We start from the raw sequence: 23,542 nt of genomic DNA, 5'->3' as shown, positions 1-23,542 counted from the left end.
CTCACATGCTTGCAAATCTCTCTTCTTGAGCGTTTGGTAGCTAGGAAACTCCACCTGCTGAACCACACAGACCTTCCTTAGTATCTTTTCCTCTCTCATGGGTTTTTTTGCAAAAGGGGACGATGGGCCCATGATGCCAAAGATGTCTCTGTTTCTCTGCACACCGAAATCTGAAAGAGGTGCCCTGTCTAGAGGGGCACTGGGAAGAGTTCAGAATAGGATGTCAGTAGTAGCACTGAATCTTTTTAGATTTGTCAATTTGTGGAACAATTTGAGCATTACTCAAGCAACTCTGTGTGTATATTAATTTTCTTTTCAAAATAAACTCAATCACATCAATAGCAACTGTGCTGGCAAAACTGCCCTGAAAGACAGAAAATCACCTGAAGGTAATTATTATTCACATGACAAACCAGGAAATCTTCAAAAGTGGCTTAATAACAACGTAACTATATATTTGCATAGGGGCATATTCTGCCACCCTCATTCACACTGAGTAATATCTTGCCCATGGGCTCATGAACTGCTCTTGGGGTAAGGTGCTATTCAGTGAGACTGGTAGCATAATTTCCCCCAACCTTTTCAAAAAGCTGATTATGGAAATACATATTTACAGACTTTTGAAGTGTAGATTATAGACCCTCTAAATATACATTTAGGGACTTTAATGACACAAACACCTGTCAGGGATGGTTTAGATAATACATAGTCCTGCCATGAGTCCAGGGGACTGGACTAGATGAATTCTATGAAATTATTAACCTGACAAGCAGAACTATTCCTTTGCAGTGCTAAGATTATTTTGCTTCCATGTTATCAAGAAAACAGCTGCCTCAATGTACCTATACAGGTGCTAAAAATCCCTAAGAAGTTATTTTTAAAAAAGAAATAATCTTCAGAACTGCACAAACCACACTTCCTGATTAAAATATTTTAAATTATCATTAAATATAAATAATGTACAGATAGCTGTCCTATCATGCACCTTCTTACTTAGGAGAGCAGGCTTTATTCACAGGAGTCCAGGTGATTAACCTCCAAGGTGATCTCAAGTACCAATGGACAAAATATCTCCCTGCTTGATTTTACTATTACTGGGGCTTAGATCCAATACATTGGTCATATTCTCCCTTCAAACCTCCCATGCCTTGGTAGAACCTCAAAACTGAATTAAAATTAAAATTAAAAAAATTAATTAAAATTAAAGCATTTGGTCACAAACTCAGAGAAAATTAAGAGGCACAGTCAAGTGATAAATGTTATGTTTTAAGAAGAGATGTGGAAAGTCCATGAGGGCACAGAGATGCAGCAAGCCTGTTCCAAACGACAGGGAAGAAGGTTTTTGCATCAAACAGTGACAAAATTCTGAGAAGGGATGGAAAGGAGGCAGGTGCTAAATGAATAGAGAGAGGGGAGATGGAATCAAAGAGGCAAGGTCCAGGAGGTAGGTTTTCAAAACTAGGAGGGCAGTTTTGAACCGGAACCTGAAATGGTTGTGTGAATCAGGAGAATTTATTGAAAGTACTGGAAGATCTATCCTAGCTCTGGCTCCTCAGTGAAAACATGGTAGTTAGGGTTAAACATGGAAGTAAAGGACCAAATTGGAAGCTGCTGTACATAGTGGTGTAAATTATGAATCTGTGTAATGGAAAGAGCAAAATCATCAATCTGGTGAAAATTACATGCTAAGCAAGTAGGAGGAGATCTGGGTGTAGAAATAGGACTGGTAAGAAAGGAGGAAGAGCTGCTTGATCTTGTACATTCCAGTTGGTTGCTTTTCCTACTACATCCTACTCTTCTTACTCCTTTGGCACGTAACTTTCACACACCTACGGATCTGTTACTTACATTCCCCATAGGTTAGAAATAGCAGAGGTCCCACCAGTCATAGCATCTTTTCTCAGAGAGAAAAGACAGAGTAGTGGTAGCAGACCTATATAAATTGGGCTGTTTGTTTATTTTTAAATCCGACTGCACTAATTTATATCACTGGTTACTAGTGCATGGCTTCATGGCCTCTCTCTCGTCACAGTAACAAAGCAGTGAAAAGTATGTAGAAAAATAAATGGATTCATATTTTGTTAAATGGCCTAATCATTTAATGCTTTCCAGTGTATTGGCAAATCAGAGCTGAGGGCAAGTTAGGCAACAACTTGGACCAATCATTTTGATCACAATATTTATTATTCATCCTCTGTTAGCCTCCTCCTTTTGGTACTCTTCATTACTTTTAACTGTTTATAGAAAGCACTTTTACTGATGCTTTTTTTAAAAAGCAGAAGAAATAGGAATAAACACGGTCATTATGAGTTGAAAATACCACTTCATGGTCATCAGTTTAAAAGCTATTACAATCAGCTGCCTCTTGTGGAATGAGAATAAGCTGTGGCTCAAGGCACTTGAAATCAGAGATTAGCAGGAATGTGCACTTCCATTTCAAAACAGGGAGCCACGCTACCAAACATCTTGAATTCCTAATTAAAAAGGGGGAAAATGTAATTTCTGAATAAATGAGAAGGGGGAAAATGAACTAAAACAAATACCCCAAAAGCATGATGGAATGGCGTTTTGTAACTCTTTGCCTACCCCACAAATGCTTGCAGCTGGCTGTTATGCTCTAATGATTGCATCTCATTCTGTTTTGCCACTTGGTTTCTCCTCAGCTCCTGCCTGATCATATTTCTAAATGTCACTCACGTTTGTGCAAGCCAATGCACAAAACAAAATTAATTTAACTCAGAATGGCACATTAATATTATTACTTTTGACAGCATGGAAAACTTATTAACTATAGCATGTCACAAGGCTCTTCTCTGAGTGAATAGTCTAAGTACAACACCGAGAGGAAATGTAATACATTTGAAGGAATTTTTTTTTTGATTACCAGATATTGTAAGAAGTCAAATAGGAACGCTTTTCCATAATTATGGTAAAATTATGTGTCTATTGTAGCCACGCTAAAGATAATCTTTGTCCTATTGTGAGAGGACAAGGGAGGCCATAGTACAGTGCCCTTGCTTGATTTAAAGACATCTCTCATAATAAGTATGTGCACATTACTGCTTAGTTAATGCAGTTCCTACTATCGAACGATTACCTTGGATTCTGAAAGTGACTGTATCAGAGATTTTAGATTGACATTATATCGCATATCAGAAAATGTACAAGGCCAGTAGACATCAGAGGACTGTAATTAAAATGTTTGGATTCTAAAAGCTTAAGAACACATGTGAGCAAAGCTTAATTTTGTACACACAAACTACCTCCTAGTACATTATTACTTTTTGTATTACAGTAGCACCTAGAGGTCGCAGTCAGGAATCGGTGCTCCACTGTACTAGGTGCTGTACAAACATGTAGCATAAATAGATTTCCTGACGCAATGACCTTGCTTTTGTCCTTAATCAAGATTGTAAACAGATAGATTAAACAAACCAGTGGGTGGGGATCAAGAGAAGAGTGGATAGGGTCATAGTAATATAATTATTTATAATTGCTGATAAATTCTGCAAAATGTTTCAACAGCTCCGGCTACATCTATTCCTCCTGTTGTGAAGATTCCAGAGAGCCAGAAGATGACCAAGAAAAGTCAAGAGGATGAAAAGCAAGAAAGCAGTATCAAAGAGACCAAGAAACCTAAAATGGTGTCAATAGGAAAGAAAGAGTATGAAAAAGAGAACACAGCAAACCATGGAACTTTCAGGATCTTGAAGCTAAGATGGTGGTGCACAGCTTGAAAAGGACCAGCGCTGCTGGGATTGAGAAAACCGGGAAGGGGGCTTGGCACTGCAAATGAAGAAACCATTATGGATTTAGTCACAGCTCTCAGAGACATTAGAACACTTTTTAAACTTTATAAATACTGCAGAAGTTATACACATACTTCATTTAAGGCCTTATTCATACTGTGTGAAGTCCATTAAAAATATTTGAGCAACTCTCTCTCCCACACGACTCTCCAAACATATCGAGATCATATAGATTTTCTCTCTCTACAAGTTCCATCTGAGCTGTCTGTGGGAGAGGAGGTCTCCAGTCAGGATCCAATCTATGGAACTCCCTCTGTGGCTGTTTTTGAGGCGTGGTGCAATGCAGATTGCTATTAAGATGGGTAACACCTTGATCATTTTGCCCATTCTTTTTCATAACTTCTTCTTTTGTTGGTCAGTTGATTTTAAGGAATGGCTGTTTTTTTAGGAATTAGCTCTAGCTTTCTTTAAATTTATCTAAAGTATGGACCCTGTCCCATAAACTCTTTCTGGAGACGGACACTTTAGTAAATTGATGCATAAAATTAATTCCACATAATTAACAATTGCATTATTACATGCTTCTTTTCCAAAAGTATTTTCCTATATATACTTCCTCTGTTTTGTTGCAGCTGTGTCCAGTCTAGGAAGGGGGACAGTTCTTCTGTTTGTGAATAATACCTAGCTATAGTCATTCCTTTTTGATGATATATTATCAGGGGGAAACTTCCTGACAAAAATGCATTAGGGCAGTGGAATAGGATTGCAAGGAAAGACATGGAACCCCCTTCACATGGAACATATACAATGAGACTGGACAGAATACTAGCAAATGTACAATAGAGAACAATTCTGCCGTGGCAAGAAATTTGACTGGATAATCCAATAGGTTATTTCTATCTCTGCCTTCTATGATTTGTTAGGATATAGATATTCAAGCCTGTCTGTAAAGGCCTATACTTTAAGAATTTAGGTTTATCATTTAGCTAGTTATAGAGATATAAAAGAAAGAATCTGTGTAAGGGCCTTCTCTCACTGTGACAGTCTGAGGCCCTGTTCTTAGGCCAATGCCTTTGGCTAAGAGGCAGCCATAAGCTGGGAAGCGTGCGGTCACATCCTCACATTCCAAACTAGCCATATTGAAATAAGGTGATCTGGGGCTGTTAGGAAGGTGATCTGAGCTATCACCTCCAGAGAAAGGGAACAGCCTAGAAGATGTAAAAGGAAATTTAATTTGATAGTTTTCTGTCTGGTAAGAACTCACTTATCAATAGACACAGCTGGGAAACCCTTATGTCTGTATAGATGTAGTTGTGAAATCCTCACTTCTGTATTGTTTTGTCATTATAGTTCCCACTTTGCTATGTTTATTTGCATGGTCTCTGTCTGGTTCTATGATTGTTTCGGTCTGCTGTATAATTAATTTTGCTGGGTGTAAACTAATTAAGGTGGTGGGATATAATTGGTTAGCTAATCATGTTACAATATGTTAGGATTGGTTAGGTAAATTTCAGTTGAATGATTGGTTAAGGTATAGCTAGGAATATTACTATATAAATTAGGGGCAAACAGGAAGTAAGTTGGGATTCGAAAATAAGGAAAAAGGAACTTGGATTTAAGCTTGCTGGAAGTTCACCCCAATAAACATCGAATTGTTTGTACCTTCGGACTTCGGGTATTGTTGTTCTCTGTTCATGCGAGAAGGACCAGGGAGGTGGGAGAGTGAAGGAATAAGCTCTCTAACATGATTCATTTGCTATTTGAAAATTCAAACTTTAGCCAGGATCTGGTGACATGAAAGCACATTTATTGCATACTTGTGTGTTCCTGTAGCAATCAGTATCAAATATTAACTGACACTGTTCAGTAAATAATAGATTAAAAAAAAAATTCTGGGTAGCTATGTCAAATGTCAATGAGCTGAAACATCTCCCATTGTAGAAATGAGGCAAAAACATTAGATTAGTTGCATATTTGGATAACACATGCAAATACTGAGGTTTCTTTAGTAGGGTTTTGATGCACATGGTAATATACAGGTTAATATTTTAAAAAGTAATATGAAAAGTAAGAAAATGAAGGAAATTACATCTAAAATTACAAAAAAGAAAACCATGGTTACTAAAGGAAATTTCCTCATGAGGGGAAATGTACAGAATTTATTTTGGTGGTATAGCACCTTTAACAATTGTGTCTACCTTCTGTACAAAAGTGCAAACGAAAGTTAGAGTAATCAAAATTGATTCAAATGTCCTGCCTTTCACAGAAAACATCAGAAGAAGAAATGAATGTTCAGCCTGACTGATTAATATAAAAGCCTAAATGAACCAAAAACATGTGCAATATAATGTGAAACTAAACAATCTCTGGCTTGGGTACTAATAGACAGTCGGGAGAAGTAAGTTCAGGATATTAGGGTACTCAGATGATAACGCATTCAGTTTTCTGAACTGGCAGCAAGGCCAGGCATCAACAACAGAGATTCCTCAATGGGATTTTAAAAGTTGTTATGGAAGATAAGGAGAGGCAGAACATAAATAACTGAGTATCAGACAATGTAGAACTTTAGAAGAGTACTACAAGCAGGGCTGGCTCCAGGCACCAGCCGAGCAAGCTGGTGCTTGGGGTGGCAGCTTGTAGGAGGTGGCATTCCGCCCAATCCTAGGGCCCAATCCTAGGGCGGCACGGCCACTTTTTAAAAAAAAATTATTTATTTATTTTTTTTTGGTGGTGTTCCGCTCCGGCTGCCCTGTACGGGACGGCAGCACAGAGGATGGGAGCACCCTGCAGCAAGCCTGGCAGGGCAGCCCGTGTCTTTCCCTCTCAGCCGACCGGAGCAGTGCAGAGCCCTCCCGGCAGGCGGCGGGGCTCCCCCCGCACCCTCCCCCTTCCCCCGCCAGCCGGGGCACATCTGCAGTGCAGGGAGTCCTGCTGCACCCTGGCTCCGGCTGCGCCGCAGTTTTTTTTTTTTTTTGGGCTTTGCCATTCTGGCCGCCCCGTTTTTCTTTTATTTTTTTGCTTGGGGCGGCCAAAAAGCCAGAGCCAGCCCTGACTACAAGCACTTTAAATTGTACCCACAACTGATTTGGGGGCTAGTGGAACACACATAGCCAGCCATCCAACCCACTTAGAAGGTGGGTTGCCATGTTTTGCACCAACTTTATAGGGATTCCAACCTATAGAAACTAAACTGCACATTACACTAACTCTGCTTGGAAGTGCCATAGGTATAGATTTCTGTGACAAGGTCTGTGTTGAAGAAGAAAGAATGCAGTATTATGGTCAGCCACAAATGAAAAAAAGGCACTCAAGCTCACAGCTGCTCTCTGGCATTATTTCTATGTTTGTAAGTGCAGATACGATCCTTAAAATGAATCTTCAGGCCCACCAGTGTCATCAAGTTAAATCACAGTCAGTTCTCTCCCATCCAGATCCAAATCATCACTCAGAACTGAGAAGCACAGAGACAGTACAATGTGGATTCAAAAGGAGATCAGAGATGCATGTCACTTGCATACAGATGACTGCAGCCCACAATGCCTTGCACTCTGTCCCAGCAGCCAGCAGGGGTAATGAGATGGAACCTTGTGGCAATATGCATTCTAAAGCCCCTTTGAGGCAGATTTCACTCTACACCTTGGCATCTCTGCAGGAAGAAGAAAAGGACCACTTCATCCATCCTTCTATCCAATCAGAGCACCACAAATGAGTCAACAAAACGTCATGGTCAATGGTGTCATGGTCAATGGTACTAAAGGCTGCTAACAGAACTAAATCAATCATCATGGAGGCTTTATTGGTTTCTTCCACTGTGGCTAGATCAGAAAAGACAGATATGTTTCTGTGCCATACCCAGGCCTGCATTTTTAACATATGCACAATGAAAATGCTCTTAGCAGAGAACGATTCACAAAAGTTGAATATCTTGACCAAAGAGCCATCATGAAAGAGCAATAGCACCTTAAAGTACACAGGCTAAAAAGTGCAACTAAGCTATCATATCCAAATCACATATGCAGAATGATGGAACAAAATTAGCCAACCAGGATGAGAAGTTAGGAGATCAGTCTAACTTTTACTATGATCTCCAATGGGAGTGTCAGTGATTTCAGTGAGAGAGAGAATGTCGAGACAGGTGTTGGTTTGATCTTCACAGAATAGTCTAGTTCTGAGAATGATTCCAGTGTGAGAAACCCAGATGATACAGATGGTACTATACAATTCAAATTGCTCTTTACCACCTTTATAAATGTATGTTCTAGACTAATCTACAGAACAGCATGTATAGCCATCTTTTGTTTTCTTAAATATTTTCTCTGTGCAACCTATATGTGCTACCTGTGAATATCTGAGAATGATAAGTAATCTTATGAATTTATTATTCACCTTGATCTGTGTGACTGAAGTTAAAGATTCACTATAATCATTCCTACAAAAAGAGATTGCATGTATGTAAGACACACTGCAAAGTCTTAAAACCTAGAAATGGCAGTCTCTTACTAGCATAGCAGGAAGGAATGCATAAAATCCTGAAACAGAAATTAAATGGAAGGGGTTTTTCTACACATTATTAGTTATATTATGTATAACTGATTAGTGCCAGTCAGGACTAGGGCCTCACTGTGCTAGGTGCTGTATAAACACATAATAAAAGGCTCCCCTCAAAGAATTTATATTCTAATTTAAGACATGATGCAGCCAATGGTCTTTCTAGGGGTACGATAACAACAAGTAAGTGTAATAAAGAGATGAAGGAAAGGGGAAAGGAAGTATGAGAGTTATAGCAATAAGGACATATGATTACAGAGACCAGTTATGTGCATAATTAGATAGATCCAAAACAGTTTTTAAGATATAAAATAGGTATTAGTAATCCCTGCAGGCCTTCCACCTATCATAGAAAGTAAATAGGAAGGGGCCAACAGACACATGACAATATCATACACTAACTTCTTGTAATCTAATCTTTTAAAATGTTACAGTAATCTACAGTAAAAGTCCAGCACACTACGGTTTACAATACTGTGGTGTGTTTTAGACTATAGCTGCAATTTAAAAAAAAAAAAAAAAAGGCAATTCATGCTACCAGTACCTATCATAGCTACAGTATGAAGTGCTTCAGCTGTCAGTTAAGCAAGTTGTTAAAACTAAACTGAAACACAAAAGGCTCAGAAAAGAGGCTAAATGGTTACTATGGTAATCGATGACATGGTCTAAATTGGTGTTTAAGAACTGCCAGAAAAAAGAAAATGAAGAAAATGACTAATTTCTCTTTTTCATGGACTACTACTCCCAAACCTTTGTCTTTAACCTTTTCAAAAATGCATTTTTCTGATGCTTCTGGAAAGCTCTAGTTCTCCACAGAGTAGGTACAGCATGGGTAGCAGGAACACTGCAACACCAATGTGCCTCAACAATTTTTTTTTTTTTTTTTGAGTGGACCAGTTTCACCAGTATGAAAGCTGGTATTTCCTCAGGTCTATTACAATGCAGATCTCCATGCTGAGAGACTACCAAACAAGGTTGCCAATTATTGACACCTATGATGGGGTATTATACTATTTAGACACAAATATCTGACTCATGAAGTCAGTTCATCTAACAGCAATCAGATAATGATTTTTGGTCACAGGCTGACTTGGGGCCTGATCTAGCCACACCCCGCATGGGTTTGCAAAGAGTGTGGGGAAATGCATGGAGCTCCCATTTCTTCTTGGACTTCTTTAAAGGGGAATGACCAGAATCCTTTTGAGGAATGCAGTTTCTGCTTCTGGACAGTACATCCCAGACGTTGGCTGTCTAAATAAGGCTGGGAAAGAGGGATGCAGGCAAACTCATAGACACAAAACAAGGGACACATATCCACTGCCCCTCTGCATCAGCCACCAGATGTAGCAGAGCACAGAGTGTGCTGCAATCTCCCCCAGGGTGCCAGAGCTACTGTTACAATACGTGCACACCAGGAGACCCCAGAAGAAATTATAGCTAACTAGACGAGAATTCCCCCTGCAGCTCCACAGCAAGACAAAGCCCTCTCCAATGCATCTCCAGCATAGAGGGAAGAATCTTTCCCTTGAACTGGATTTCAACCAGTGTAAATGATTGGCATACCAATCATCTGAACTAAAGACCTAGAGGTAATTGGTTGGCAGACCACTGCCCGCCCCTGAGCAATCCAGGCTCTCCGTAAACCTGTTAGAAAGAATTAGCTGAGATCATTTTGACCTCTCCCACCATGTTTCTAAGAAGCTTATAGAAAAACCTGTATAACACTACTTTCCAAATGCCATAGCATGTTAATCATTCAAGTTTAGTGAACTTGAATTTATCTATTTCCTCTATTCTCTGTCCTGTACTTCAACATGGGGGAAAAAAACTATTTTTTTATTGTAAAAAAATAAATAAATAAGCAAAGCTTCTCTCTGCTATTCCTACCTTTCTTGTTGTAACTCCATTTTGCTCCACTGACCTTCTGCACACTTGTCAGGAATGTACTCCATCTGGTATTATTCGTTGTCAGGAATGTACTCTGCCTGGTATTATTCTTTTTTGTATATTGATTGGTAAAAGATGTTTTAACACTAGCTGCAAATATATAGATGCCAGGAAGTACTTTTTCAGCAGATTAGCTCAAGACACATTTCTACATGTGGAAGTCAAATGGGTAATTAACTTGTTTCTGACAAATAAGCAACACAAGGTTTTCTGACCTCAGAACACACTCTGTTCAGCCTGCTGCCCAGAAACAGAAAGGCCCCAAAGGAGGCAGATTTTAATTCCACTGCAGAATATTTGGTTTCTTTTCTACTGTTTTGGTGGTACATTTAATGGCTATATCTCCATGTAGTCTGAGGTGAATCAAGACACACAAATAGGCTTTTTTCCCCTTTTGATTTCAATGAGCCAATTAAATCCCTCATTTATGACATAAAAATGCCCATGACCACCATATGCACATTTCATTCCAGAGAGGGAGTACAGAAAGAGGATGCTACTTCAAGGAAGGTGTGTAATAGGATTACCAACATCGTAAATATGAGGAGCCCTAAAGGAAATATATAGTTCTGCAAATCCTGAAACAATACCCTGTTTCCCCGAAAATAAGACAGTGTCTTATATTAATTTTTGCTCCCAAAGATGCGCTAGGTCTTATTTTCAGGGGATGTCTTATTTTTCAGAAATGAAAAATGCCTTATTATCGGTGGATGCCTTATTATCGGGGAGGTCTTATTATCGGGGGGATGCCTTATATTACAATGAGAGGCAAAACTGTAAGTAGGCCTTATTTTCGGAGGATGTCTTATTTTCGGGGAAACAGGGTAGTTCCAACCAGACAGCGTTCACCCCCCACTCCATTCATCTCAGTGGGGTGTTATCTCTGAAGTTATAATATTTTATGGTGCATATTTCCTGGGAAACAGCAACTAATTAACTGCTGGTGATTTTAACGTCCAGCTAAGATGCTTTTCCCACAAACCTAAACTGCCTCGCAGGTTCCAAAAGCCCCAACTGTCCCCTATCTCTCCTGCTGAGAAGTGCTATAACACAGCATGGTACAATGATAATACACAATTCTGCACCACCATGACAATTTTAAAAATGTAAAATAATTTTAATATATAATTAAACACCACAGCGGAAGACACGGAATTCATTTTCATATTCAGTTAAATAAAAACTTCAATTTTAAAAAATGTGTCTGGCACTGTGGGCAGCATCTCCATAGGGATAATGATACTTTCCTTTGTAAATCACTATCTACAGAGCTATGTAAGAGCCAAATATTATTATTAGAGATGGAAAAGGCCTATTAGATCATTTGTCCATCTTTTATATAACAGAAAATGACTGGTGAAGTGAACTCCTCTTTGTATAAATGACCTGAACTCTCACTTCCAGAGTTTCTGCACTGGGGGTTCAACAAACTAGATGGTTTAATTGGTATCTTCCATCTTTAATTTCTATGAAGCTTGCTTGAGTGTTAAAATAAGAAGTCTCCCCTGGAAGCCCAACTCCTATCTCCTCCACGTCAGGTACTGATGGTCCCCAACACAGCAGAACCACTGTGTATGGAAGGGGAAGGATGGCAGTAGTGTACACCCACACACACCCACACACCCCTCCCTCTGCAGTGGGTGCTGGCAGCTCGTCTCCCCAGGGAAGGAAGTTATTAGGGTTGTGGAATTTACTCCAGGCCTTAATGGCTCTGCTCTTGCTCTGCTGTCTATGAGGAAGATTCTCTCCTTCCCCCCCACAGAGATTCCCATCAGCCAGTTGAGTTCCTTGGACTGGTCACTGGGGCTGTATCTCGGCTTAAGTGCAAATACTGTCAAAATGTCTGAAGGAAAAAAAAATTAATCATGTGCAATAAATGAAGGTGACATTCTAAAAGATTCACAAAGCAATAAGCATTAAGGGGGTATCTCTAGTCCACTGTACTGAAGTGTTAACATCCACATGATGCATATGAAGTCAGTTGCAACAACATCTGGCCTATGCCACTGAGGAGCAAACTCCTTTCAACACCTTTTTTTTCTACATTTTCTGCCCAAAATTTTACATGCCAGAGTTGGTGCAGGAAAACAGTTCTTCCATCAATTCCACTCTTCCAGTCATGTGAACCTGAAGAATATATTATATCAGCAGCAATTATGCACAAAGATAGCAGGAGTAAGGTAAAATGGATTCTGGGCATGTAGTTCATGTGTAATGGACTGCCCAATATCAGGCAATCATTGAGCAGAGCGACCCTGTTCTTTAAAACTTGCATAGTGCATAACAAATCCTTATACAGAGACTTTTATCTTTCAAGGGCTTTAGCAACATTAACTTATTAATCATCCTTTTCCAAGAGAGATGGGAAAAGATGGCATTCAAATTTGACTGGGTCATGAGAGTAGAAGGAAGCTTCTAATATCTCATTAAATTCTCACCCTCTGACTTCTTCCGAGATACTTTTAGGAAGAGGCTGAGACGCACAGAGGAGCTTTGTGGACAATTAACTGCTCATCAGATGCTTTTCTCCTCTGTGATTGTGCTGTTCATTAAAATGTATGTGTTATTATGTGCAACAACTGAATTCTATGTAAAGGGCGATAAAACAGGATCTTCATGCTAAAGTTGATTGAGGTCACTTAAGTGACTCTTGCAAAGTGATTGCTTATGACTGCCATTAACACACTTTGGAATACATCTTACTTCAGGGTCATAATTTAAAACATTAAGAGCATTTCAGCATCTGACTTCACATCTACTTAATTGCCAATTTATTTATAATTCCACTTAGTGACAAGTTGTTAGGACCCAAAAAACCTAACTAATGTTGTAAGCAAATAAATTACATGATATTCCTCATATAATGGATATTATAAATGAACGGACTATATACGGATTTTGCTTTTCAATGATGAACATTACATTCTGCAGTTATTATATGTGGAATATGCTATAAAATGTCACTGCAGTAATCTAATGTAATTACATTTGTCCATACAATTTTAGCCAAATTCCTTAGGGTTTTATCCTGTTTTTATCATGTTTGGTTGTAATTAGTAGATTAGGTTGCTGCACCATGCTCATGAGCACTAACAAGACACACGCCTCGGTCCATTGCTGTACATCTAGCCTAGGTAAACTCTGTTCTTGTGTTTGTAGTGGCAGTCTTGTATTTAGTAAGTCTGAAGCAAAGGATGGTGTTTGATATACACATTTGAAGCTAAAGATTGATTGATTCAGAATCAGTGCTAGAACCTGAGCTGTAGAAGCTGTAAGGATTCAGAAAACTAGAACCCAAGTCTTCAGGTGACTGATTTTTCCACGCCACCATCCAGCAGCCATCACAGAGCTGCAATCAAAGCACTATAAACTCTGGGTAACTAAGCACCACAGGAAGTGCTGCCCACAGAAGACCCGACTGACAGCATGCCCTGTGACCTCTGATTGGTCCAGGTGCACTATTCAAACATAGAATAAGTTCCAGGAAACTGTTTGTGCAACTTGGCAGTACTTGGCCTGTTGCTATCACAGACCCTGCTTTTGTTCCCTACTTTGGACCCTGGTTCTGTTCTTCAGCTCTGACTTTTGGCTTGATCCCTGGCTCCAGCTACAATTTCTGACTAGACCCCTGACTCTAGTGCCAACCATTGATTTGACTGTCGGCTACTGACTCCTGGTTCTACCCGCTAGGCCAGGCTCTCTATGTCCTGGTCATGACAGGAGCAAGTTGAAAGGGATTGTTATTTGCATGCATGCATGCAGTAGAAGTTTGCTATTAGCTTACCAAACCAGTCTCTCTCGCTCTCTTTTTCCTCAATTACAAAATATCCAGACTCCTTTTATCTTCATATAAAGTAGACTACTATTATTTTAAAATGTTTCCTCATTTGTAAAGAGAAAGCAGTATTTTGGGAATTTCCTGTGATCCTGAATCAATGAAGGCTGTTCAAATCCTAAGGGCCCAGTCGCCTTAATCTTTGGAGAGAAGAACAGGGCACCAAACATAAGTTATTCTGTCCTCAGAGCAAGCTCTACTAGAGATTCTCCTGAGTCAGGTCTTGCCATTAGGCTGTTTGGTATCGTCACTGCAGAGTTAGGGAGCAGATTGTAACATTACTGATAGCTAAATGCCAAGAAATAGAAAATATAAAACCAAGAAATGTCCTGCAAAATAAATCTCTCCAAACCATTTACAGATTTATCTCTGTTGTTCTTGGAGAGATTTAGGTTCCAGAATTAGCATAAGCAATGAAGTTCTTCTGAATCAGGCTCAATGTAAGACAAATAAACATAGGATCCATAATAGACCAAACATTCATAAAGACTCTTTGGATGAAATCCATTGCATAGAACCCAAATAACTGGGTTATGTGGGCTTATCGTCATTGCAGTTATAACCCAAGTGTTGCCCCTAACTTGAGTACTGTCCACACACACACACACACACACACACACACCCCTCGAGCCTAGTGGTACTTTTAATTCAAGTTGGCTAGCCCACTGTGAGTACAGGCTACAGCCTGAATTTGTACAACTCATCAGCTGCTAGTACAACCACTCTTTGCCGTAATCCAAGCACTCAGTGTAGCTCAAGGATTAATTCTCACTCAAGTTAGGCTAACTCATGGGGAGTCAACTTAAGTTAATTCTGCAGTGAAGATGTAGCCATAACTGTGAGTGAAGTGCTGAGTGGTTTGAGAAATGAAATCCAACCCCTATAACGTGGGGCCAAGAGGTGGGGGGTAAATACTGATTATCAATCCAAGGAAAGAAGTTCAGAATTGCCTTTCCAATAAATGACCTTGTCATTGATCTCACCCAAGGGAATGGGTGGGGAAGGATTGTTCCCCCACCACAATATCACGCACAGATGAGACCCTCTGCATGCTAATTTCCCCCTACCAGGTGAAAGGGAACCTTGGCTAAGCCTCTCACTGATACTTTTAACAACACAATTCAGAAAGCACCTCTCCTATATTGACTATATCCAGATACCTCCTGGGTCGTTCCTTGCATTCCCGCTTACCTCTCATTTCTTACTATATTTTGAAAACATTATATGGTACTATAATGGAGGTACATTGTGAGACTTTTGTTTGCAAAACACAATACAGTATCACGCTATACTGCATTGTATTGCACTGCACATTTCATAAATTGGTTAGTAAAGAACCCGTAAGTGATTTTAGACTAGTGAATGTTTAAAAAAAAACTCCTATGCAATCACTGTAGTGTTATTATCTCCATCTGATTAAGTCCTTTAGAATCTAAATGGAGAATAACAAAATCCATTCTGAGGAGACTGTGTGCAAGGCTCATCTTTCAGAGACCTACTAAGAACAGTGCAAAATCCAATATTCTTAAACAAAGAGCTCTTCTCTTTTGGGCTCTGGAGGTTTGTATAAGTCTGTCATGGGTGTGGGAAAGGAGAGGGGGGAGCCAGTGGAAGTAAGGTCTGAGTCTATTGTGTGAAATAGCTTACCTATCCAATGCATCACAGTTTGCACAACAACCCTCCCCTCATTCAAATTGCTCCTAAAATCCCACTTTTTCCATGATGTCCACAAGAAATGAGCTTAGAATAATTAACGATAACAACAAAAATACCACAGCTGGCACGGGTGCAGTGATAGCTGTGTGTACTGCAGTGCTGCATACTGTCAAAAGAACAACTGCTCTAACATTAAGAAATCTAAACTTAATCTAAGTCTTCAGCTAACCTAAACAATGATAATTTTCCACATTTATTGGAAACTCACATGAATAGATGTGGCATATAATCAGAGATATAAAAAGAAATTGGAAACTTACTCCATTTACTATGGGAATGTATTTAGTGGTTGGATTCAATCATCTACAAGACAAATATTTTTATGCAGTGGGAAATTTTTCCATGTCAAATTGCCTAACGGTTATAAAGGGAAATCGCCACATAATAATAGTGGGAAACCAAATCAAACCAGATTATACACAAATGGAAATTCTCCTCTGTACATAGGATACCTGGAATATAGCCATGAGCAATTAGGCAGGAATAGAGAAGAGAATTAATCTTAAAATGAATGAGAAATGGGAATTATTTGGTCTTTTGATGTATGTGTTTGAGATTAGGGACCTGATTTTCAAAGGGACAGAAGCCCGGAGCGATGCACAATTGCACACCTGACCTGCATGCATAGCAGCTATTATCTTTATTTGTTATTCATATTGTGATCGCATATAGAAACACCACTCAGGATCAGTTCCACATCATGCTTGGTGTCATACAAACTTAGGGTAGCACCAAAGACCTTGCAATCAAATTTGAAACTACTTCATTGAGTAAATATAATGAATAAAAAGAGAAGAACAGAGGAAGGATGAGGGAAATGATACATTCTTGGGGTTATTTACCCTAGCTACAGGCAGCTGGGGAAAATATTCTTGTGGGGGGCGGTGTTGAGCCAGCTCTGCCTGCATCCTGTAGCAGTGCTTCCTGTCCTGTGCAGCTGGGCGTGGCTCCCTGCTCCAGCCCATTGGCTCTTATCATTCCTGGGTTTAGAGGAACCTGTCACAGCATCACCAATATGCATGTTTGCATGCAGGCGGGGCCCTCCCCTGGCTATGTCCTGTCCCCTTCCTGGCCCTGGTGCTGCTGGACCTGGAGTTTCACCTACTGAGCTGGGCATGCGCCTGGGTAGGGTGGTTTAGGAAATGACATGTTGACAAATATCTTCCTACCATGCCATTAAGGGTTTGATTCTGGAACAAGCTGAGCACCCCCAGCCCACTGATGGGAGTGGAGGACACTTAGTCCGTATCTTGCAGGAGTCTTCACCTTGCAGGATCAAACCACAATAGAAGAGGGTAGGGCAATGAGATAAGAGACAAAGTGAATAAATAGGGAGGGGTAGTGTTGTAGGAGGCTTTACATGTGAGGGCAAAAACTTAAATGTGAACTGGTGGGAATCAATGAAGGGATCCATTAGTTAGCACAATGCTCATGCAAACATGGTATCTGTATGTGTGCATTGCCAGTTAGATGTCTAACTTCTATGCGTACATAAAAATAACACATTTGTCCATGCATTTATGGCCCCTGCATCTACAAATAAAATGCATCATTACATGCAGCCCTAGGCTGTATGTACTTTACATGAATTATTATATTTATTAACTTCCAAGTTCAAGAACAATGTATGTTTTTAATTAATTCGCTTCACCTTTAATAAAAAGCCAGGCTCCAGTCAAGTCAGAAGTCTGTTGTGCAAGTATTTGACTGACAGAGTTAGCATGCACTGTAGAACATCTGTCTGTAGCAACTTTAACATCATTTTGTATTAGCAGCGTGTGAACTTTACCAAAGAACAGAGGGACTAAGGCAAATATTACTGCGAACATGGAAAGTACATGTTCAACAGACGGTTATCTGTCACATTACAAGCTAAACCCAGCACTAACCTGTATTATTTTACTGGCTGTCTGCACATGAAAGTAATAGTTTGTATGAAAGGTTAAGTTTTTGTTAAAGAGGTAAAGGTTCAAATACTTTTCATGCATCATTTGGCTTCATTTTATGCTTTTTGAGGTGCGGTGGTGTGAGACCCTGATACTGTCTGATTGTAGCTTTTATTGTGAAAAAATAGAAGTCATGAGATAGTCAAGTAAAAATCTGATTCCATGACTTTCATGGCACTTACTACAGAGTGGAGTGATCAGATACACACTGGTTTAACATTTTCTGACTCTCCTGTGTGCACGGACTTTAAAGAAGAGTTACCTAGGATCAGGCCCTCTTGGGATAATATGATTCACATACTGCTTTTGACCTTTGCTTTAAGAGCGGGATAGAAACATGCCACAATACACGGCTACCAATGTTACAGACTTTTTTAGTAAGAGAAACCTACGAAAGATGTGATGACCAAGAAAATGCCACAGAAAAATATCTAAATGCAGCAGTGACTTTCAAATGAGTATACACCAGAAAAACAGAAATCTATTGGCAGATACAGTCATCAAAAGCTAACACAGAAAAGGCAGACTATGAAATACATAATTGAAGATCTGAGAAGACACTGGTGATGAAGATATAAAGCGGGAAGGAAGAAAATTTAAACCAATATATTGTTCAGAACAAGGAACCTGAATCCAGTATTCAGCTTTTCTTCACATGGATTGGCAAAGAATTTTATCCGGTAGTTGTCCCTCTAATCACAGAAAACAAGGTTGGAATCTAAAGCAATTTATTGGCTAAACTAGACAATAAGGAAATCAGACTCAGATTCGTTCTAGCCTCACCAGAAAACTGAAATATGCTGTACATTCTGTCTATTACGAGTGGGAAGCTATTTATTACCTGACAATCAAAATGAAAAATGTAAAATTTAAGAAAAAATGTTCTCATGATAAGCAAAATGTGGATATGCTGGTATGAACAACACTGCAGAATGCACAATTTAGTCATTAAATATTTCTAAAGAGTGCTATATGTGTACACAGCACTGTAGATAGCAAATTATTATAAACGTCCTTCTCCGAAGCTGACTGTGACCAACCAGATCTTTAGAGACAGCAAAAGGCAAGGGAGAGAATAATATTATGGATAGTACAGTTCATTCCAATGCACTCTTTTTTAATATATCATTTTTTATCACTGAATACTGTTTGAATTGTTACATGATAATAACAATCTAGTATGTTAAAGCCACATGTTACTCCAGCCACACCTGGAGTATTGTGTTCAGTTTTGGTCCCCCGACTACAGAAGGGATGTGGACAAATTGGAGTCCAGCGGAGGGGAACAAAAATGATTAGGGGGCTGGGGCACATGACTTACGAGGAGGGGCTAAGGGAACTGGGGTAATTTAGTCTGCAGGAGAGAAGAGTGAGGGGGGATTTGATAGCAGCCTTCAACTACCTGAAGGGGGGTTCCAAAGAGGATGGAGCTCGGCTGTTCTCAGTGGTGGCAGATGACAGTACAAGGAGCAATGGTCTCAAATTGCAGTGGGGGAGGTCTAGGTTGGAAATTAGGAAACACTATTTCACTAGGAGGGTGTTGAAGCACTGGAATGGGTTACCTAGGGAGGTGGTGGAATCTCCATTCTTAGAGATTTTTAAGGCCGGTTTGACAACGCCCTGGCTGGGATGATTTAGTTGGTGTTGGCCCTGCTTTGAGCAGGGGTTTGGACTAGATGACCTCCTGAGGTCTCTTCCAACCCTAATATTTTATGATTGTATGTTAAAACCAACAACATCTTCCCTCACAATTTGATGCATAGAAATACAAATTCTCAAATGTATGTTTCACTATTAACTGCAGGTGTAAATCACTCTCACTATTCAACTGCAAATGAGGGTGCAAATGTTGTGGGTGCAAACTGCACCCACTGAAGAGAAAGGTCACCCTTTTTAAGTCTGTTCCACAACAAAGTGCCAAAACTGTCACAAATGATTGGAACTAGGGGGTAACAAGGTATAATGCACCATGAAAATCTTCTGATAGCAATACATGTTTACAAGATGGTTTAGTTCCATCAAGTTGCTATCAGGTTAACTTGAGAAATATTGATAGGTTTCTTGCTATAAGTCAATTCCCACTTACTAGTTTGACTGTTTCACCAGGCAATGATAAAAGTATGCAGCCAAAAATATGACAATTGTTTTTCGTACCTCTTCCTTCTCAGCACTTTGCAAATCCCGCCACTCCTCAGTCACATGACCAAAGTCCACTGTGTTCATGGCCACCTTATATTCCCCAATGATATCATGTTTGGAGAAACGATCAAAGTCGTATACTGCCATCACTAAGGTTTTTCCACCCAGTTCGGAGTACGGCACCTATAAAGAAGAAAAAATGACAAGCTCTCTAGCTCAGACAATAAAGATGGGTTCACTGCAATGCAAATCAATTTCTTTGGTTTACCAGCTGTCATCTTGGGTAAATTGAACGGGGGGAAAATTATGAGGTATATATTTTTGTAGTCATCTGATGCACTGTTTCCCGAGACCAGAATATGGCACTCAATAGAACAATGTGGCAGCTCACTTATCACTCTCCAGTTTTTGCCCTCTGTCCTCAATTATTATTTTGTGTGTGGTGAAACTGAAACTGGAGGCCAGTTATTTGCCCCAAAGATACATGAGCTTTTAACACTGCAGTATGGTTTCTGCCAATAAATCATACTGTCAACACTCAGAAAAGGGTAGCCCAGAGACTGATGAGAAACTACAGAACTGACTTACTGCATCTGACACAAGGTAATTAGAGACTAGATCGTCTTCTTACAGGGTAACTATTTATTACTTATCCAGGTATATTTTTTCAACATTATACCTTTCACACCATAGATGCTAAAGTTCATTCTAAGACACAGTGTATGGTTAGAAATTGTGGCGGCAGCAGGCCAAGTCCTGACTAATTCTCCAGCTGTTCTGATGGATATGGGACAGATGCTCTGGGTTAGGATCTTTATTAGACACATTTTTAATATTCGGGATAAGTGATGCAGTTCAGGTAAGCTACACTTGAGTAGCTGGGTAGAAAAGCCTAATTAAAATGGTTTGAACTTGCATTGAAGGCTTGGTCAATTTTAATAAATTCTCTATATTTTGCAAGTTTAAATGATCACCATATGCTTCAGTAAACATTTCTCTAGTAATTGTCTACATAAAAAGGGAAGCCATAGCGTGGCACAATATTTGGTCACATGAACACCCAAAAGTTCTAGTCTGTTGAGCTCTGGGTCTTCAAATATTGTGTGACTATTTGGCTTTCACTTGCTTTTTAAAATATTGACTGACCCAATGGTATTTAACCTTTAGTCAAAAACTGTTATAGAACAATTACACAGAATATTTCAAATTAAGGACTTGATCCTGCTTCTGCTAAAGTCTATGATGACCTCAATGGGAACAGGCCTGCACATTAACATGGTACAAACACAATAGCAAAATGTATTTTGAATATTGTAAATTAGTTCTGTAATGAGTGCTTTTTAAATGGCGTAGTAGGTTTAAACATACAGTAAGAAAAGTTTTAAGTACATTTCCACTTGTCTTTACAGCAATATTAAAATCAAATTCCTGAACACAGACATGTCTTAAAGTGTCCCTTTTCAGAAATTTATATTCACTGTGCATTAGACTTAATGTACCCTATCAATTTGATAAGGTATATTAGCCATTATTTAATTTTTATCTTCAGTAACTTTAGGCACTGCATTTTGTTAAAGTTTAGTTTATTCAAATACATTTTAAAAGAAGATTTGGCAACAATGCCACCTCCTCTTCTCCCCTGCTTCAGAGGCTGGGAGGGTTTGTCTGGACCAGCAGGGCAATGAAAACCCTTGGTCCCTTTAAGGATTGCTTCTTCTCATTTCCTTCTTTCTCTGCGGGCTTCAGGAGGCAGACTCTACGGCTGATTGGTTAGGAGAGAAGGGATATAATGTAAATCTACTGGCTACTTCACTTATAAGGGGAAGGTTTATAAGCCCTTCCCCCTGCACAGGGTGACATTCTGCACCATAAGGAAATGCTCCCCATTCCTCCAAGCAGGATCAGAGGATGACTGGACGTTTGGGCCTTGCTCTGGACATTGCACTAGTCACCTTTTGTAATCTGGGAAGAAATTTCCCCCTCATTCCCATACTGGCCTGTGCAGAGCAGGGTTTTAACCTTTCTCTCAGCAGCCCAGGGACTTGGTGGGTAGTTAGGTTGTAAAATTCAAGATGTTGCAACTTGGCAGGTGCCCATTACAGGTACTCATTCCTGTCTAGTTCCCTGATAAGCAGGAATTGGAAGTGGATTAGAAAAAGACATCCCCAAAAGAAGGTGGGGAATGGGGTTGGGGCTTCTAATGTCTGGTGCAGCATGGAAACTTCCCCCTCCTACCTTAGCCCTTGTGCAAGCTCTTCTTGCAATGGTGCTGGGGCCAGGTAAATGGTGTGTGTGGAGGAGATGGGGGCTGAGCCCTTTACCAAGTGGGTACAGACTCAGAAGGTACTTGTCCCTGCACTGGACAAGTTATTACCAGTTAGTTTCCAGAGGAGTCACTAATTAATAAAGCTGAAACCTAGTTAAACCACATGCCTGGTGTCTTGATTTCTTTTGCTTGTGTCCAAGAAAATGATGGCATCTGGCAAGCCCAGCATACAGTCACCAATCTTATTTTCAGATGGTCTATGCTGTACTGCCTACCTCCATGTTCACTGAGAGCTGGAAGTCCATTCAGCTCTCCCATTCAGTCAGGCACCATATGCCCCTGTCCCCAAATGTTCCTGCACCCCCATATGTCCTTTCACCCTCTCTCCACATATATCCCTCCACCCCCACTCAGACACACACTCTCCCCTCCCCATGTGGCCCTGCATCCCGCTCCCCCATCCCTATGTGTCTGTGCCCCTACCTAGCCACTCTTCTGTCCCTATGTGTCCCTGTACCTCCTCCCCCTCTCCCCATGTGTCTCTGTACCCCCACTCAGCCACCCCCATCCCTATGTAGCTCTGCACCCCCTCCCCCATCACCAAGTGGCCCTGTACCTCCCTCCTCCCTGTGCCTCCACTCCCATTCAGCCCCTGCCCCAGTCTGTCCTCCCCTACTAGTCCTTATGAGCCCCTGCCTGATCCCCCACAGCACCCCACTCTGTCTGTCTCCCCATAACCCCTGTCTCCTGACCCAGCCTGACAGGTGCTGTGAAGAAGGCAGGTTCTTTCTTTTCCCTAGCTGGCCGGGAGCTGCTGCTCCATTCTATTGTCACAGTGCGCTCTGGTGGGCAAAAGGCAGAACTGCAGAAGTTATTTTCTGCTGGGAGCTGCTGCTGTTCTTGCACCACAGTGCCCTCAGGTGGGCAAAAGGCAGAACTGCAGCAACATTTCAGCAGAAGCTTTTTTCTGCGCAAAAAAAAAAAAAATGCACAGCTCATTAATTATTCACGCATGCAGTAGTGCAGAATTCTCCCAGGTGTAATGTACAATATAAAGGATGAAATTCTGACCCCAGTGAAGGCAGTGACAAAACTTACACTAATTGAGATATTGAGGTGAACTTTTCTCTTTGCAAGACACTGGATAGCAGCCCAGAAAACACAGAGATTGGAGATTTCTTTCTTTTTGAGAAATTACTCCACCCTACACCACCAAGAAATTGTTTCTGGGATTTCCCTCCAAAGAGAACCCTTTAAATTACAACAGCACTTTACCTCCATATGCTAATGGAATAAATCCCATTCAATTGGATTCCCATTTCCATGCATTGTGGGCAAGCTGTAGCTGTATAGGTTAAATTTCCCCCCTCTTAATATTTATGATAATAAATGTAAT

The 23,542-nt window shown here is 40.2% G+C and overlaps 1 protein-coding gene across 5 annotated transcripts in view; it reads right to left on the bottom strand.

The window, feature by feature from the left end:
• Nucleotides 1-23,542, bottom strand: part of SYT1 (synaptotagmin 1) — a 501,584-nt gene that overhangs the window by 85,015 nt on the left and 393,027 nt on the right. For all 5 annotated transcript variants that reach the window (XM_054027093.1, XM_054027128.1, XM_054027110.1 and 2 more), the window contains one exon: nt 19,896-20,063. In XM_054027093.1, coding sequence (XP_053883068.1) covers nt 19,896-20,063 — 168 coding nt within the window. The remainder of the gene's footprint in view (nt 1-19,895; nt 20,064-23,542) is intronic.

This window comes from Malaclemys terrapin, chromosome 1, assembly GCF_027887155.1.
Source record: "Malaclemys terrapin pileata isolate rMalTer1 chromosome 1, rMalTer1.hap1, whole genome shotgun sequence".
Taxonomy (NCBI): Eukaryota; Metazoa; Chordata; order Testudines; family Emydidae; genus Malaclemys; species Malaclemys terrapin.
The sequence above is the reverse complement of the archived record's forward strand: the minus strand, read 5'-3'. Positions and strand labels throughout refer to the sequence as shown.